General features: G+C 39.1%; 1 protein-coding gene across 1 annotated transcript in view; it reads right to left on the minus strand.

Annotated features, from left to right (window-relative positions):
• nlgn4xa (neuroligin 4 X-linked a) overlaps positions 1-17,917 on the minus strand; it is a 172,939-nt gene that overhangs the window by 18,929 nt on the left and 136,093 nt on the right. Inside the window, exons 4-5 of the mRNA XM_039607350.1 lie at positions 15,639-15,824; positions 11,046-11,835 (exon numbers count right to left, since the gene is read on the minus strand). Of these exons, the coding sequence (XP_039463284.1) occupies positions 11,046-11,835; positions 15,639-15,824 (976 nt within the window). The remainder of the gene's footprint in view (positions 1-11,045; positions 11,836-15,638; positions 15,825-17,917) is intronic.

The raw sequence follows: 17,917 nt of genomic DNA on the forward strand, positions 1-17,917 counted from the left end.
CAGTTAATTCTTAAAATACATGAATGTTCTGTACATGCAAATTATGTGCTTGTAAACGCAAGAAGGGGCGTTACAATACCCTGATGTTATAAAAGCAATCTAGAGTGTATTTTGGGTAGAGATGTACAACTGTTTTGCAGTTTGCACCTCTCCACGCTGCGTGCATTCATTAAAAATCAGTTGTTTGATTGACCTCTTCTGGACCATCATTGTTTTACTCTCGTCCTCAATTTCGAACCCGTAACATTTGGTGCATTGGCCGAGGGTTGAGGGAGAAAAGGTGGAGGTTGAGACTGAGAGGGTCCAAGGTGCTCAAACAGGCAGACACGAGTCAGTGGTCGAAGTGAGTGGACATAAGCCGGCTTATTCAAAGGTAAGGCACTACCTGTTGAATTATTTCCAAACAGTGCTGAATTGGTTCTGACAAAATTGAAAGTCTACTCACTGAAAATTACTGGTGAAAGTCTGTTTTGATTTTGGTGAAAATCTCATGAGAATTGAAGTTGAAGTAATGATAATGTAAGGTTAAGTGACAGTACTGATTAAAGGAAAAGCAGTTGGACTGCTACGAGGGATTTAAATGCAGTTGGACTGCTAAGGAAAGAGAATTTAAAGTAGTTGGACTACTGAATTTAGGAAATAGGTCATTTGAAATCTGTATATGGTCATACAGTTATAATTGAATACAAAGCTGGGCTTGGGCATCAATAAAGTGGGTTGGTGGTTTCATAGGATGTCTTTAAAACGTAATTAAATTCATGTAGAACGGAACTGTGGAAAGTTCTAGGAAGTGCATCGCTCAGAGGTAACGCTTGCGGAGTCAGGGACGCTTAGACTCCGTCCTCAGTTGAGGGATAGTCAGTTGGTCACTGTGGAGCTTGGGGCACTCCAGAATAACTAGTGGTTGGACCACTTTGCCGTTTGGAACGGTTTATGCACTTTTTTGGGTAGTAAAGGTTGGACCTTGGGCGTTGGACGCTTTTAAATTGACTTAGGAACTTTAGCAATTAGACCAGATACAGGTTGGACCTGATACTGGGTCATTGATTATCAAAAACTTGGAGTTTGTCCCTTGGAGGGTTAATTCAAATTTTGTCTAAATTATGTAGGTTGTGCAATTTAAGGCCTTGTAAATATTATTTAATTTATCAGACGTCTCTGTGTTATAATTTCTATGTTTGTATATAGGCTCTGTCTGCCACGGGCACTGCAGCAGGCTGGTTATTTTGAGATTGTGTGTCTGTGTCTATGTAAATGAGATGCCTGTGACTTATTTAGAGTGACATTTCCTGTTTACTAATGAGTGGCTAATGACTGACTGCAGAGCCTGGGTTAAGGACGACTTATATTGGTGTTTTAAGGAAGAATTGTTTTTATTTCTACTTTGTTGGCATTACGGTTTGTTAATTATGATGACTACTTTATGACACATGTAGAATTGGAGTATGGGTTTTGCTTTACACGTCCTTGAACGACGTAATACTTGTTGAGAGTAATAGGACTCATGTTTTATTGACTCTTTGTAATCACACCGTGTTTTTGACCAACATTTTATAACAGTTTGTGTAAATACACATGTTGGATTCAGGGTATTGTGTAATGATTGTGTGACTGATGCTACAAAACTGACCTAAAGAATGGTGATGTGTGTGGAGAAGCGGGGTGTGAGGCGATGAGAGGTTTCAGTTTTCTTTTTCTTTTTCTTTTGACTTGCTCTTTCTGATTATGAAAGGCATGTTTAAAATACTCGTATGAAAGCGTATTTCGAGTGATTTTAATTGTGTGAATGCTGTCAGTATTTGATTTGAGTGACTGGGTGATTTGTCTGAGTAAGTGAAAAGGGAAGTCTGAGAGAGAGAAAGGCAGTGCGTGTGAGACGATTTATGGCGTCTGAAAGAGGTTAGAGCATTTAAAAGGTGTGTATGGAATAAAGGAGTGTGAAATATATTTCTTGTGTGATGAAAAGTAGGATGTGCTAAAGTTTGAAAGTGTTTTTAATTCAAGAAAACAAAAACAAAGGAGTTAGATTAGTTTGAGGAACAGGAAATATTGCTCTGTGTACCGGGGCTGCAGCGACAGGAAATAGTGAACAGAAACTGTGCATGCCCATATATGGGAACTGAGTGTGTACAGAAAGAACACAGAGAGAGAGATTTAACTCTAGGCACATGAAGCAAATGAAACCTTTAAGAAAAAATGAATATAATACTAATTATATGGTTTAGTGTGTCAATACAGGTGGGCGTCTTTCAACTTTGCAACCTTGAGTTCAGCAGCAGAAAAGTAGATTAAAAGAATTGGGAGAATAAGCCAGTTTTGGCTCGAAATTGTGCGGCTGGATCTCTCACTTTGTCCCTGAAGCGGAGAAGAAGTTCAAAGGACAGTTAATCGCCTGATGAAGACCGATAGAACATCGTGGACTTGAATACAGCAGGCAAACGACAGTGCCACTGATCCAGTAACACTGATGACGACTGACGACCAGCAGCAGCATGTAAGAGTAATGTAACATGTACTGTGAAAATACAGGCTGGGCAGTTGAACAGTGGGATAAAGAATTGTGGAAGAGCACTACACATTGAGTGATATTTTGCCATGCTGGGACTTAATCTGAAAGAAAGACTGTAAAGAAACAGAGAAGAAGACAACAGCTGAGTTGAGACTGTGTTTGCGGGAGCTTTGAAGCCCGAACAGGACATTGTGCAGAGAGGACCAGTGAGAGATGAAGCTGGACGAGTTTGACTGCGAGAAGATAGGAGATGATTGGATTGAAAATTGAAACCTGAACTCATGAATTGTTTAGGGATGTCCACCACAGCATAACAAAGAGGTAAACATTAGAAAAGGTAAGAATAATGAAAGAAAATAATTGACATTACCTTAATGAATAGAAAACACACATACAAATTGTTACATGTGAGATTATTTTTGAAATGAATTAGAAGTGAGATAGTTTGAATCTAGAGCTCAGTGAAAAGATGCATAAATTAAATATGAATACATGAAAATGCAATGAATATATAAGGATGCAATGAAGAAAACAGCTTACACTGCATTTACATGACCACATAACGCAAGGAAGAACACGCTTACATACATGGCATAATTGGTATTTTTGACTAGAAAAAGAGAAATGGGTCGTTTAGGCGTCCGTGATAATAATGAAAATGTCTTAGTTTGTTATTTTCAGGAGTAAAGCAGACCCAGGCCAATTCTCCAGATGCAGGAGTCTGAAGAAATTACAGGTTAACATGAATGGATATGTTAAGGCAAGTTTCTGGTTGAATTGTTTACAGTGTCCAGGAACCTGAGAGCAAGCCCTAACTGCTGGCGGAAGGCCAGGAGGGCTGTGATTTAAGGTGGGAAATTAAAGTTGGGGTTAGTGATTCGGGGACGGAGAAAACTGACTCTTTAACTGGAGAATGGGAAAGTGTCTGTGAGACTGTGAAGCCATATATGCAAAATAGCACACACAAACATACGCAATGAAGATCGGCTTGCTACTTGTATGAGTGATAGAATGGTGTGAATGTTTAATAAAGTGATTAAAGTGTTTATAAGAGTGACTCAGGAGTGCTCTTGCACTGATTGATCAAAGTAAGTGATTAGTATAGAAAGAAAATGAAAATAATCGAATAATGTGATAAAGTTTAAACATGTATTTATTTTGCCAAGTTAAATTGTTGAGATATGGCTGAGTATGGAAAAAGTTTGAGAGCTCGTGTGAATGTGGACAGAGGAGGTTGCTGTGTGGGTGTGATTGAGGCCTTAAAGGAGGGGTAGATTGTTCAGAGGTGCAAATTTGATTAAGAGGTTTATAAATTAGTGTTGACATATTGTGAGAACGTGCTTATATGTTAAGGTTGAATGTGAGTTTGGTATAGTGCTTAAAGGGGATCTCGTGTACAAAACGGTGTAGCTTTTTACGTTTTGGGTGTGTTCTATGGGTGAAATTTAAGATTGTTGAAGATTTTTGAGGTTGTTGTTTTATTTTTAAAGAGGGAGTGTTAATAAACATGGACATGTTTAAGGGTTTTGTAACAGTGCACTTATAAAGAAAAACCTGTCAGGTGATTTTGTTTTGTACTTTGATGAGCTAATACTCAGCTCTCTTTTTTTCTCATTTTGTTGTAAGCAGGCCTGCAAAAGAGTGGATAACAGCGCTGACAAAGTAAAAGGATTGCCGCGAGCCAATCCAGTCTAAAAGCAGAAAGAACTATTTTCTTAAAAACAAAGTAAAACAAATAAATGAGTTGATGTTGCTGAGAGTGAAGACTGAATATTTGCGAGATAGTCTCCACTGTCAGCAATACCTGATGGTAATGCGTGTGAGTGAATGTGTGTAAATGGATGGTGACTGGACGGACCAGGCAGACCATAGGTTGGACCGACTGGACACTGACAAAAGACTGGACTAAGGTTGGACACATGACTGATAATTGTTCTGTTTTAACTTTTCTGTTATAACACAGGTTGGATCATAAGTGGAAAACTGAGTATAAAAGGTGATGTTCTGGTTAACACACAGGTTTTTGTTTCTAGGACGTTTCAAGGATGCAGGCTGTGGATGGAGCCAAGAAAAGATTTGACATGATGATTAATTTGATTTCATTCCTTAAATACAGGTTTGAAGCTCCGGAGCATGTATGCCTAATATGATAGGACTAACCTTTTTCTTTTAATTTCCTAAGCTTGAGTGAAGGATTTTGAGTTTGTAACACATGAGATGTGTCACAAAAAGGGGGGTGTTAATATATGCGATTAGCTACATGAAAGGTGCTCTTTTAGGGTTACTAAGCAAATGTCTACGTGACCTTTCTGAGTTCTGAGAATAACTCTGTTAAGTTGACAGGAAACACGTCGAGACAGCAATATAGGGCAAATATGTTTGAGCTGGTAATTAAATGTGGGGCTTGAAAAGAGGAAGCAAATTTGGTACAGGACGTACTTGAGATGATCAGACGAGAGAAAGGAGAAGAACAGAGCACAAATACACCGAGTTGTTTATATTACAAAGAAGATCAAAAGCTTGTTAGACACAGGTTATAATGGAAGCATAAAAGGGATGAGAGGAACTTTACATAACATAGAAATCCTGCAACAATTAAGTAAATTGCCCAAACACAGTGTTCAGACCGGATATGCGCTACCCGTTAAAGGGGCGAAGAAATCAGGCCTAAGTTTGAAAAATGAAATGGGTTAACTCGATAGAGGATGTTTCCAAAGGTAGAGAAAATAATGTAGGACCTTTTACCAGGAGAAAGCTAACTGTATCTTTTACACTTTACAGTGTGCATTGAGGGAAGTCAGGAATAGTTTAAATTAGGATTGAAAAAAAAATTAAACTAGGTGAAAAGGGGTGTAGCAAGTAGATTTAGGGCAGCTCACAGCCTGGCGTGAACGCAAGGTGCTGTCACACAGCTTAAGTTATTTGGTTGATTTATTTTATGACAAAATAATAACAAATGAAGAACAATACAGAATCCAAATCTGAACCAAAGAACAAAATAGTGAAATGTGGATTATTGGGTTTTTCTCTGTATATATGAAGTATTTGTAATGTGTATCTGCTAATGAAGGCTTGTAGAGGCCAGTTTATACTCACAAACAAGTGCTCAGCCAGACTGAAAAACAGGAAGCTTTAGTGCACAAGGCATATTAATAAATATAGACACAAAAGAGGAACTCCCCATATAAACAACGTTCAAAAATGTGTGAAGTATAAAGTACCGAAATAACACTATATAAGTCACAGTTGATGATTCTAATGTTAAAGAGCTCTTGCAACTGGCGTCTGAGCTGTGCAGAGGTCTCTCTTAAGACAGGTACTTATGTAGGTTAGCATGAGGTTGAGTTAATTTTATACACAATGCATAACTGTGCTTGTTTAGAGTTGATGTTCTATCCAAGAGGGTTTTAAGCTTCACTGGTGAGAGTGTCCAGGTGATACATGTTGAGGGATGATGAGAACATAGCAGGTGAATTGCATGCACGCTTACAAACACACATGATTTAAATATAGGCCAGGCCAAAGGCCTGGACTTGATGCAGCTTTCAACTTTACAGCTCCTAACTTGCAGGAATGGCGGGAGTGTAATGAATGAATGCAAAACATGCTTACAGACACAATCATGACAGGGGTTTATTTTACAGGGTAAAGGTGGACCACAGGTTGCTTTGTTTCTGCTTAGCAACTACTGAGGTAAAAGGTGTTAAAGATAAATATGCAATAAGTGAACAGGAAATGTGTGAGGGTGAGCCGGGTGAAACAAAATGTTGTAGATAATGGAAACTTGTCTAACGGGCATTAACAGTAACCTTGGCATGTTATGTATATGCTTGAGGCCAAAAGAGGCGTAAATCCAGATAGAAAACTTTGAAGTGTGCTTTTTAGCGGAGATTTAGGCAGACATGGGGATGGTGTGTATTTTACTGGGGTTGTGTTTAATAAGACTAAAAGCGTTGCTCACACACATAAAGAGTATTGAGATTAAATAAAGTTAATATAATGGATAGAGCCCAGGACAGGATAATACATAAGTGAAATCAAATGCAATGTGTGATTTCACTTTTATTGGGAAAATAATTAGCCAAGAAATGTGTATTGAATTCTCCACATACTTTGAAACTGCGCAACTCTGAGTGGGCAATGTAATGAAGCAACTGTTACATATTTGCATTAAACTAGCCAACATAGACTCACCACCACATGATGTTGCCCTGCAGCGGGGGCAGAAAATCATTTGCAAACCAGGGATCTTATGTTGATTATCATATTCTTACTTATGTACACACACACAGAAGGGAAAAATTTCAAAACAAAACAAAAAACAACTTCGCTTAACCTGTCAAGCACAGGAGCAAAATAAAAATCTTTTTGGGCTTTGTTAAAATTTCTTTAGTAAAAGTGTAAAAGGCCAAACCTAGGAAGTTCGGCAAACAGGAAAGTTCCTTGAGTATCAGGAGTTAATAGTCAGGAAACATTTCTCACATTAACGCCTTATATCTGACAAATCATTGACTCATAGATGCAGATAGACATACAAGTGCACATACATCCAGATGTGCATTTAGACATTAAAAGTGTAGAGACATGTACACACAGATTGGCAAACCGGTACAGAGTCTAGCTGAAGAGCTTAACAAAGTAGACGTGGCAGTAGGGTTTGTGATTTGGCCTGATATGATATTGTGAACCAACTTTGAATAATGACAGGAACCTGAGATGAACACAGTAAGTTAGTAAGGTGTAGCAGAGAAAGGTTGTTTGTTTTCTACCCCTTACAGGAGAAGATTTCCACCAGAGAGGGACCCAGAAAAGGAGCGGAGATTACCTAAGCATGAAGTGTTTTCAAGTGGGAGCTGGTGTTTTATTGCTGGACCACCTAGAGGACATGAGGGTTGTTGTCGGATTTGCTGAGTCAGGGGCGGCTAGAGAGGGTCAGAGCGAAGGTAGTGGACCTGGGAATAGGTAGTGACGTCTCTGGAAGAGACGTCAAAAGGGGGAATTGTGGAATTACAGGGATTATTTTACATAACCATCATCTTATCATTGCATTAATTATCATTTCATCGAAGTGTTTATTGAAGCTGCTGGCATTATGTTATAATTTATATTATAGGGTTATCATAATCAAATATTAACATTTTATTACAGGTGCAGTTATAACTACTTTAAAATGATTGAGTTAAATATATATATATATCATAACTCATATGCTGAGTATATTGTTACAGTAAAAAGTAGCTGAGCAAAGGCCTGAATGTATTCAGCTTCTTGTTGCATTTGAGTTTGCCTAGTTACAGGTGACGGAAGGATGTCCAGCCCATGGTGACCTCAAAGGCCTTAGATCATCACCATATTCTTAAGAGTATGCCACAAGGAGGAACCTCTATGTTGCAGTTAATTCTTAAAATACATGAATGTTCTGTACATGCAAATTATGTGCTTGTAAACGCAAGAAGGGGCGTTACAATACCCTGATGTTATAAAAGCAATCTAGAGTGTATTTTGGGTAGAGATGTACAACTGTTTTGCAGTTTGCACCTCTCCACGCTGCGTGCATTCATTAAAAATCAGTTGTTTGATTGACCTCTTCTGGACCATCATTGTTTTACTCTCGTCCTCAATTTCGAACCCGTAACACCATCTATATTTCAGTTACATTGGCCAAGCATGTCAGTGTTATTTACGCAGTTTTTTTGTGTGGTTTTCACTTAACCTTACATTTGTTTTTAACTCATGATTTCTGTTATATTTACTCAATTTTTTCATGTTTGTGTAACAACTACAATTATTCATTTCAACTTAATTTGTTTAAGCTTTAGTTATTCAATTGATCAAGTATATTGAACAGATTTGACTGGTTTCCAATCTACTCAGTATTTTTAGTTGTAAAAGTGTTGCCTCAAAAATTTTAAGTAAATGTCAGTTTTAGTTTTTAGAGTGTAAGTCACATGATAGGGTGGGACTACGTTTCACAGTGGGTTTACCTGAAACCTTGGCTGATTGTGACCTACACCCGTTTTCACACCTCAGCTCGTGTGATTAGGTAGAGGATCAATAGGGGGTCCATGACCCTCTTGGGGACACTCCCATAGGGCTTAGAATCTGGGACTCTCCACCAGTTGCTCTTAGAACTGAATAAGGTTCTCAGATGAAATGTCTTCAAGGAAACTTAAAGAAGTCCAAACACTTTTTTTCCAAGCCCCTTAGACTCTCCCTACATATACCTGTATCAGTGCACTGGAAATTCAAAAATTTGAAACTTCTAAAACTTATGCCTGCTACATGACAAATGGCAGAACTGTACAGCTGATATCCTGAAACTCAGCTGTCACTGTATCATCCAACACATCACATCAGTATGTTTCAGTCATACTGAAACGCTTCATCTTGAAGTGGCAGCCATGAAAGGCAGATAAACCATGTTTAAAAAATTATGCTGATGTGTTTTGAATATTTAGCATTCAGTAAAAAACCCACATGTAAACTTATTATTCAGGTGTTATCTCAAACAACGTGCTTTGTAGTGTCAGTTTTAAAATGGTGATCTTTAAAAAAAACTATTAGCAATAAAAAAAGATCAACATTAAGTTCACATTACATATGTTTGGGATTATATTTAATTACTTTGATCTCAGGATAGCAGTTCATTTTTCCTCCTTTTTACTCAAGACTCAAGTTCTTTGTAAAATACCACGGTCAGCAGTGGGCTGTGTCTATCTGAATATGAAAGCCTGGGATAGCACAGTGATGCAGTGATTAGCACTGTTACTTCATAGCAAGTTGGTCTCCCATCTACCATCTCCACACTGGGGTGCTTTGGAGTGTGCATGTTTTCACTTACTATGTGTTTATACACCACTCTGCATTTAATTATTAGCTATTATTCATCTTTGGCTCTCTTCCACATTGTGTCTTTTGTCTTGGCTCCCACACCTCACCCTTAGCCATTCGCAGCAGATGGCCCCACCCCTCCCTGAGCCTGGTTCCTGTTAAATGGGAGTTTTTCCTTCCCACTGTCTCTAAGTACCTCACACCTCGAGGAAACGTTTGTTTTGATTTGCCAGTATATAAATAAAAGGAACTCATTCAGTTGTTGAGGCCTTCTCTCTATTACTGTAGGGTCTGGTGCTGTGCTTTGTGCTTTGTGATTTGGTGCTATATAAATAAAACTGAACTGGAGTGAATTCAATGTTCTTCCAGTGTCTGCGTGAGTCCTCTTCAGGTACTTTGCTTCATCTCAAAATCCAAAGTCATGCAGTTAGTGTTAACTGGTTTTTCTAAATTGACAATGGCTGTGAATGTGAGTGTGGATGGTTGTGTGTCACTCTGTGTTAGCCCTGCAACAGAGTGGCAACTTGTGATAGGCTCCAGCACCCCCTTAAATTAGATAAGCGGAAGAAATTTAATGGATGTGATTTAACTTTGTATGCTGACATTTATTTCTTTTGGTTAACATGCACATGTGCTATCATGCTCAACTTGTCTAATTCTCAGTAGTAATATGAGGAAAAGTTAAAAAAAAACATCACTCTGCCATGATTCATGACAGTGCTTTACTCTGTGCCCATTAAAAAAAAGCAGCACGAGAAAAGAGTCTTCCGAAATGTCTGCAAGTCTGCCAGAGTCAACGCTACAGACTATGAAGCTGATCATGACTTTATTTATTCACCTTAAAGTGAATCTTCAGTATGACTGGGCTGCAAACATGCTGATACCTAATCTCAAGGTGTGTGTGAAGCAAAAACGTGATCCAAATATAAACAGCAAGAAAATCCTTTCATCCAACCCAGCACTGCTGCAGCAGCTGGGAGGATTTGACTTGTTTTATTAACCTCCACTTGATCTTTTTGACTCACATGTTAATCATTCAAACTCTAGGCTAATCATAGCAAGAGTTTTTGTTCTGTCTATCCTTAGAATATTAAGTACTTATACACAGTAGGTATTATAGGTTACCTGACGTCATTTATTGTGTCACAAACATACAATAAATGCATCTCATTAGGGTCTGGAGGTCATTGTGCTGCACTAGATTGGATCCACCTATATTTCTTTCATTTAAATCATGACAGTCTTATTTCAAGTGATCACCTTTATCCTATGATCAAACATTTCTGTCCTTATAGGAGGAGTCATCCATTGGATGGAAATATGAATTTGGTTTCTTTCATATAATGCTTTAAAGAAAGTATGTTTCAAATAAATCTGATCCCCCAAAAATGGGAGATTAGCTTGGGTAAAAGACCGAAAGTTGAGGCACACAACGATGTGTGCTGCTGGCAAAGTTTCTGGGCTGCCTTTCCTCATAACAGCCATCCCTCAAGAGTCTCTCCATTTAAAGCAATGCATTATCAGGGACTGTAACATCTAGTCCTTTTACTGAATCTGATGTTTTTGGCTTCTTTAATTTTTTGTCTGTTTTTCTTGTGTTATTTTACACATATTCAGAAGAGATTTTCATACTACTGATTCTATAGAGGCATTAAATAGAAAGAACAGTGAAGGACAAGAAATAACAAGAAAAAGAAGCACTTACCCTGTTTTAGCAAAGTTCGTCCAGTAGGTCATGACAACAGCACTTAACATCACATCATTCTTGGAGAAATTGCAGTTGAAGAGATCTGTCGGGCCGATCATGGGGATTCCAAATACGTACGGGACTTCATCTCCATGAGCTGAGTCTGCCCAGCTTGGCTTCATGTCACTCTGACAGTGGTGATAGAAAGCATAGAAATATGTGGGCGAACCATACTGAGCATGGAGGTCAGCTGTGGCCACAGCTGGTGCCACCCACTGATGGTCAGTGAACAGAGCCACCAGGGTTTTGCGGCGAGTTTCTGGGTTCTCCTTGTCAGCCCAGTCAGTGTACATGAATTTGATGGTCTCACGAAGAGTGTCTTTGCCCTCAGGGTAGCCATACAGATGGTCAACAAAGTCAGACACAGCAAAGTCAAAATCATTGGCAGACACGCCATCCTCACTGTCCACAATGCCATCAACAAATTTGAACCCTTCACCCTGATTGACCCCCAGCATAATGTCATAGTTCAGGAACTCCCCTTGCTCCATGAGAATCTGGGGGTCATCGGGGATCACATCACCATCGATCACTGGCCCGAAGGCAATGTGGTACTTAGCGGGTGTGATGTACTGCTCAATAAGTTCCTTGTAGTTCTTCTTCTGCAGACACTCAACCAGGTCGATGGTGTCCAGCATGTTGCAGCCCACCTTCTCAGCCAGGGCTCTTGTATATTTGGCAGGCTGGTAGTTGACTGCCCAGCTGGACAGAGCAGTGCCACTCTGGATGATGGCTTTCTGGAACAGATCTGAGATTGGAATTTGTGTTAGTAATATCACACACTTCACTGTATTCATGCTTTATGGTTTAAATTGGTATTGCAAAATGGGCAGTATTTTTCTCTTTCAAAGTAGATTTTAATGGCACTTCAATCTATTTAACTTTTTGTCTGGTTACAGTGATTACTGAGTACATGCCCTTTTCTATTTAATTGAATTCAGAATTGCTGAAAAATTCTGTGAAAGTTATTTTCAAATTCATTGTCACACATTGTTAAAAACTGGTGCAGCAATTTATTGAACATGGAAGAAATACAACATATGAAGCAAAAACTGAGTTTTCAAGTTCAAACAAGCTAGAAAGTCTCTTAGGCAACCTTTCACCTTTATAAAGCAAATGTTTTGCCACTTGTTTATTAACACTATAGCAAGCAAGACAAGCACAGTTATGATCTTAGAGAAGTAATTCTCAAGCAATTTGATCTACATTATTCTATTTTAAGACTATAGTAAGTAAATGGTAAATGGCCTGTATTTATATAGCGCTTTAATCGTCCCTAAGGACCCCAAAGCGCTTTACATATCCAGTCATCCACCCATTCACACACACATTCACACACTGGTGATGGCAAGCCACATTGTAGCCACAGCCACCCTGGGGCACGCTGACAGTATTGTGGTAAGGCTGCATGCTAATGCATAAAACTTGTTCACAACATGGGTGAGAGTATAGATTATAACCTTCTATGGCTCCTCTTCTTTCTTGTGTTTCTGCTGCCTGAGGTATTCACTAAACAAATGACGAGTTTTGGCCATCTTCCTGATGTACTCAGGGATCTTTGTTGTTTTATCCTGGATAGTAGTTCTGACACTCACTAGTCCTTGGCCACCTTCCGCTTAGCTTACAGTCTCAGGGTGCTGGACTTATGATCCCAGCAGGGTGTAAGTATTGATTGCCCAGATCTTGTTCTTCCCATTCAGCTCACTCCTCAGGACTTGTCTACTCTCTGAAGGAATTAAGTGGTTACGGCTTTCCTAGCGGGCTCTTCATCATTCCCATTTGCCTGTGGGATTCCAAGGTACTTGTAGCTGTCCTCAATATCTCCAATGTTGCCTTCTGGTAGTGCAATCCCCTCAGTTCTGACTACCTTCTCTCTTTGTCCAAATGACGTTCCAATGTCTGTGCTGGAGTTCCCAGTGGTGTGGATCAGTGAACTGATGTCTTGTTCACTCCTGGCATACAGCTTGTAGTATGCCAGTAGTATGTAGTATGTGTAGCCAGTCTTAATAATGATCTGGCTGAGAGTGTTCAGGCCTATGCAGAACAGCAGTGGGGACAGGTTAATACTTGGGAAATCCCACTCTTAATGGTCTTTGCTATATACCCATAAAATTTCTGACAAATGCGATTTGGGTCTTGTTGAATTTGTACTGTTCTAGGCATTTCAGGATCCATGTCTGATGCACTGAGTCGCAGCTTTTCTTATAGTCAATTCAGGCGGTGCACAGGTCAGTTAGTCTGGTCTTACAGACTTGAGAGACTGCTCTATCTACACAGAGTTGGTGTTTTGCCCCTCTGGTGTTTCTGCCAGTTCCTTTCTGGGCCCTGCTGATGTATTGAGCCATGTGCCTGTTCATCTGAGCCACTATGATGCCTGACAGGAGCATCCATGTTAAGCTGAGACAGGGTAATGGCTGGTAGTTGGATGGGACCAGTCTGGGGATCCTTGAGGATCAGGACTGTCTGGGCTTCAGTTAGCCATTGTGGGGGCATCTCCTCCATTAGTAGCTGATTCATTTGTGCTGCCAGATCTGCTCGTGTAGTAGAGTTAGCTTCTTTTTGGTTAGCCAGTCCTCCAACACTTCAACACTTACAGAAAACATTTGGGTATATGGTCTATCCATCTACCCTACATGTAAAAAATAAAAATAACAAAATGTACTAAGTGGGTACAAAGTGTGATAAAATGTGTTGTCAAAGAGGTCAGGACTACACATTAGTACATGATGTGGGTAAGACTTCTCAAATAACACTGGGCATGCAGACCAGTATAACAGAATTCTAAGAAGCCACGTCTCCAGTATTTCCAGCACAAGCACATTTCATAGCAAATAATAGAAAAATTCATAATGTTTAATTTACATCTTTGTGTCTCTAACGAATGAATGATAAACCGGCATATAGAAGATATTTGCTGTTGCTATACTTCAGGCTGTTTCCACATTCTGGAACATTGTTAGCATGACTTCTCGAGCTGCCAATCAGTAAGTGGGCCACAGTACGGTAGGAATACTGAAGTCATGTATATTTCTTTTTTTTGATGGCTTCTATTTATATTCATGCAAACACAGTGGTGACTCAGCCGGGCTGAGTTGAAAAGTATGTTATAAGGACAGAGCAGATATTTCCCATAAAGCCTGGTTAGTCGTGTACAAGCTTTCACCACTGTCACTGTTAGTTAGATGTTCACTCTAAAACTATACACACTGAAAGAGTGAGAGTGTTATCAGCTTCTGGTATGCTGCTAATGCAAATGTTGAAGCTACATAAATCTTTATGGCAGCTTTACAACAGAGATCCAACTGAGGCAACAAGTGAAAATACCTTCCTTTGTGAAGTCTGATAAAATAAAGGTTGCCTTCAAGGCTGTATGGGCACCATGACTGCTGCAGCAATTGAACACAAGGGATTTTATATGTGCACATCAAGCCATTCATGTTTCTTCAAGTACAAGCTAAGGAAAATGAAACACCAAAAGACCAAAAGAGCCAAGACATAAAGAAATAAAAATCTTCCCTTGCTTATTTGGTAAAGCGACCAACAGACTTTTACCAGCAAGATAAAAATATGCATTTTGTGCAGAATTTTGTTTTTCACAAAGCCTGTTTTCATATCACAAAGAGAGGATAGCTGAAGGGGAACTGTGGGAACATTTTCCAAATTCCAAATCCTGTTTTTTGTTTGTTTGTTTTTACTAGAAGAATTATCTTCTAGTAAAGAGTCTTTTTCTCATTCAGTGTAAATGATTACAGACTGCATTTCAGTATCAAATATGATAAACAACCCAAGGAACTTGCATGTTTGTTATACGTATGAAGTGTTCTCTATATTAGAAAGAATCAAGAGACAAAGAGCAAACACTCCATTTTCATACAGGAATATTTCTTGTTTGAAAAAGCTACAAAGTACACATGGTGAACAGGCGGGGGTGATGGATATACAAACTGAAGCGCTTCCTTCAGCTGAGCAGAGCTTAGGTTTATATTGAGTTTTTGTTCTCTTTTCTGTGGTTTTGTTTCTTTGTTTACAAAAATTGCCCATCGACCTCTAGTTGCTGTGCACGCTAAAAAGTCAATTAAGTGTTTGATTTGCTAGATATAAACATGCTAACTGAATGTAAATGAATCCAGTTTATGTTTGAGAAAAATCTGATATTCACTCAAGGACAAATAAATACTTCAAAATAGTGTTGCCATTGTTAACTATTGCACATGCCCCGTGCCACAGATGTATGTAAATGCAAAACAAGTGGAAACAGATGCAGGAAAGTCAATGGTGTTAAGCTAGCTTATGTACAGAGCCACTAGTTGCAGAGCTACTTGTTTGCATCCTTAATATCAAGGGTAAGTGAGGAATAGGTCTAAATAACTACATGAATCTATTTAATACTGTAGGAGTAATGGTTAGTAGTAAAAAATGCAAATGCCTCAACTCTCATACTCCCACACTGCATCAAAATAACAGATACACAAAGCAGGAATTATAAACGACGCCTGCTTTTGACCATATATTACTGTGGCTGTGCCTTGATCTGTGAAAAAGAACATGTACCTTCTGAGTAATGTGAGAGGGTTAGCAGGCTGACACATGATGCTCCAGCACCAGAGCCAAAAATGGTCACTCGCTTTGGGTCTCCTTTGAAGGCCTGGATGTTTTCTTTGATCCACCTGAGAGCCTGAATTTGATCCAGCAGTCCATAGTTGCCCTTGGCTGCCTGGTCTCCTGTGCTTAGAAACCCTGTATTGGTGAAAAAACACAAGGGAAAAGAGATCTATTCTTTACTTCCAAAAGGCACTGATTTAATGGGAGCATTCAAATTACAAGTAATTTTTTAATCTCTGAAATGCCTAGTACACTTTTTTTTTATCTCAAGGCAAGTTAAACTGGTGAAATAGTGTTGCATTTGTGGTGGATCATAAATTTGATTAGTTTTGGAGTTGTACATCTCTGTCCCTTATATTTTGTGTCATGCCTTTATTATTGTTTTATTTGTTGTTTTGACTGTTTTGCTTTATATAATATGCAGTGGGAATATAGAGGGAGATAAGTAGTGAAAGTTTTGTCTGGGTTGATTGTGCGTCGATCCACTGGTAATGCCTCAGGACTCCAGTAGGTGGATTCACGCGTCTCCTCCTTCACTCAATACAGACGAGCGAGAGCTGCGTGTCTGTGCCACTCTTTCACCTCTCCTCACTATTTGCCCTGTTTAAGGGCACAACACATTTCTCATCTGAATCAGTTTGGCCTTGAGTATATTATGAAAACAGAAGATTGTGCTTCTCTGTATAATTATTTAATGACTGGACCAAAGCTGCACTTAGCTTCTTTTTAAAATCTTCTGAAACCATCTAGAGGTACTAGTGTGTACAATGCTGTTAAACACACTTGAAGAAGTACCTACTATCTATTAAACTTAAACTAGTACCCATCATCCTCATTTCTACAAGCACAAAGCTAAAGAACCAACCAAAAGCCCACAAATTTCCTTTAAATGTGCCTCTAAACTGTTATGCTGGATACTTACACAGAGTTTATGTGCACTAAACTGTCTGGTAAAATGCTACCTCCTTCTAGTGACTTTTTTAAAAATAGGAATCTTACATATTAAAGTTTTAAAGGGAACTTGTGCTAAATTCCAGTTCTGTGTTATTATTTTTGGATTACTTACACATGTGGGTATGCACTTAATGCATCCCCAGCATAAATACAGTATTTTATCGTGTTTCCAGAACCTCGTTAAATCTTTGCCACAAAAAATTAAGGAAGTACTAACAAAGTGTGCCAGCAACATTATTATGTGCAGCTTTCTTAGTGGTGCCTCAACTCTTTGTGAGAGATTGAGCAAAGTGCTGAAAACATTCTTCATTTTGCCAATAAAATGAGGAATGTTTCCTCACACACTGATGGCCATTTGAGTAAAGTGAACTCTATGTCAGGTTTAAGAAGCCAGTCTGAGGTGATTTGAGCTATGTGACAAAGACACAATAACACAATCTCCTGCTGGAAACAGTGATTAGAAGATGGGGGCACTGGTGATAAATGGATGGACATGGTCAACAACAATACTCAGGTAGGTTGTCGTGTTTTGACAACCCTGCTGGTTCTAAAGTGTGTCAAGAAAATATCCCCCAAACTCTTACAAGACCAGCCGTCAGGTAGGATTAATCCATGCTTTGGTGCTGTTTATGCCAATATCTAAACCTACCATACAATCTCTCATTGTCCAATGCAAATCCTCACTGTCTTCTTCTCAGCTGACCAGGTTGGCTTCAGTTTAGCCCATCTCCTTCAAAGTTCAACATCCTGTATGTTCAGATGCTCTTCTGAATTTCTGAGTTGTAACAAGTGGTTGTTTGAGTTACTGTTTCTTTCCTGTCAGTTTTCCTCTGACACCAACAACACATTTGTCTTTTTATAACTATTCTGTTGTGTGGGAAAATCACACTTTGGAAGTTCTCAAAGCAACGTATCTGGTACCAACAACCATGCCAAGTTGAAAGTCCATTAAAGCAGAGGTCCCCAACCATCGGGCGGTGGATTATTTGATACAAGGCCGCAAAGAAAGAACACATTTGTGTTACAGTGTATGTATTTCATTTTCTTAAGTCTTCAATTTTATTTTACTATATTTTCCAAAAAATTCTGCGTGCACGTCACTCCTGCATGCGACTCACTGCCGTTTTTTTTCTTCTTTTTTCAATTCATCATTGAGTCTGCAAGCTAACCCTTGCAAAATTGACACAAAGGCAAAAAAATTACTGGAGAGCATCTTTGAAAAGGGAGAGAGAGCCAAAGATGTGACACCAGAAGAGTCGGAGAGTGCCAACAAA

The sequence above is a fragment of the Oreochromis aureus genome, linkage group 23 (assembly GCF_013358895.1).
Source record: "Oreochromis aureus strain Israel breed Guangdong linkage group 23, ZZ_aureus, whole genome shotgun sequence".
Classification (NCBI taxonomy): domain Eukaryota; kingdom Metazoa; phylum Chordata; class Actinopteri; order Cichliformes; family Cichlidae; genus Oreochromis; species Oreochromis aureus.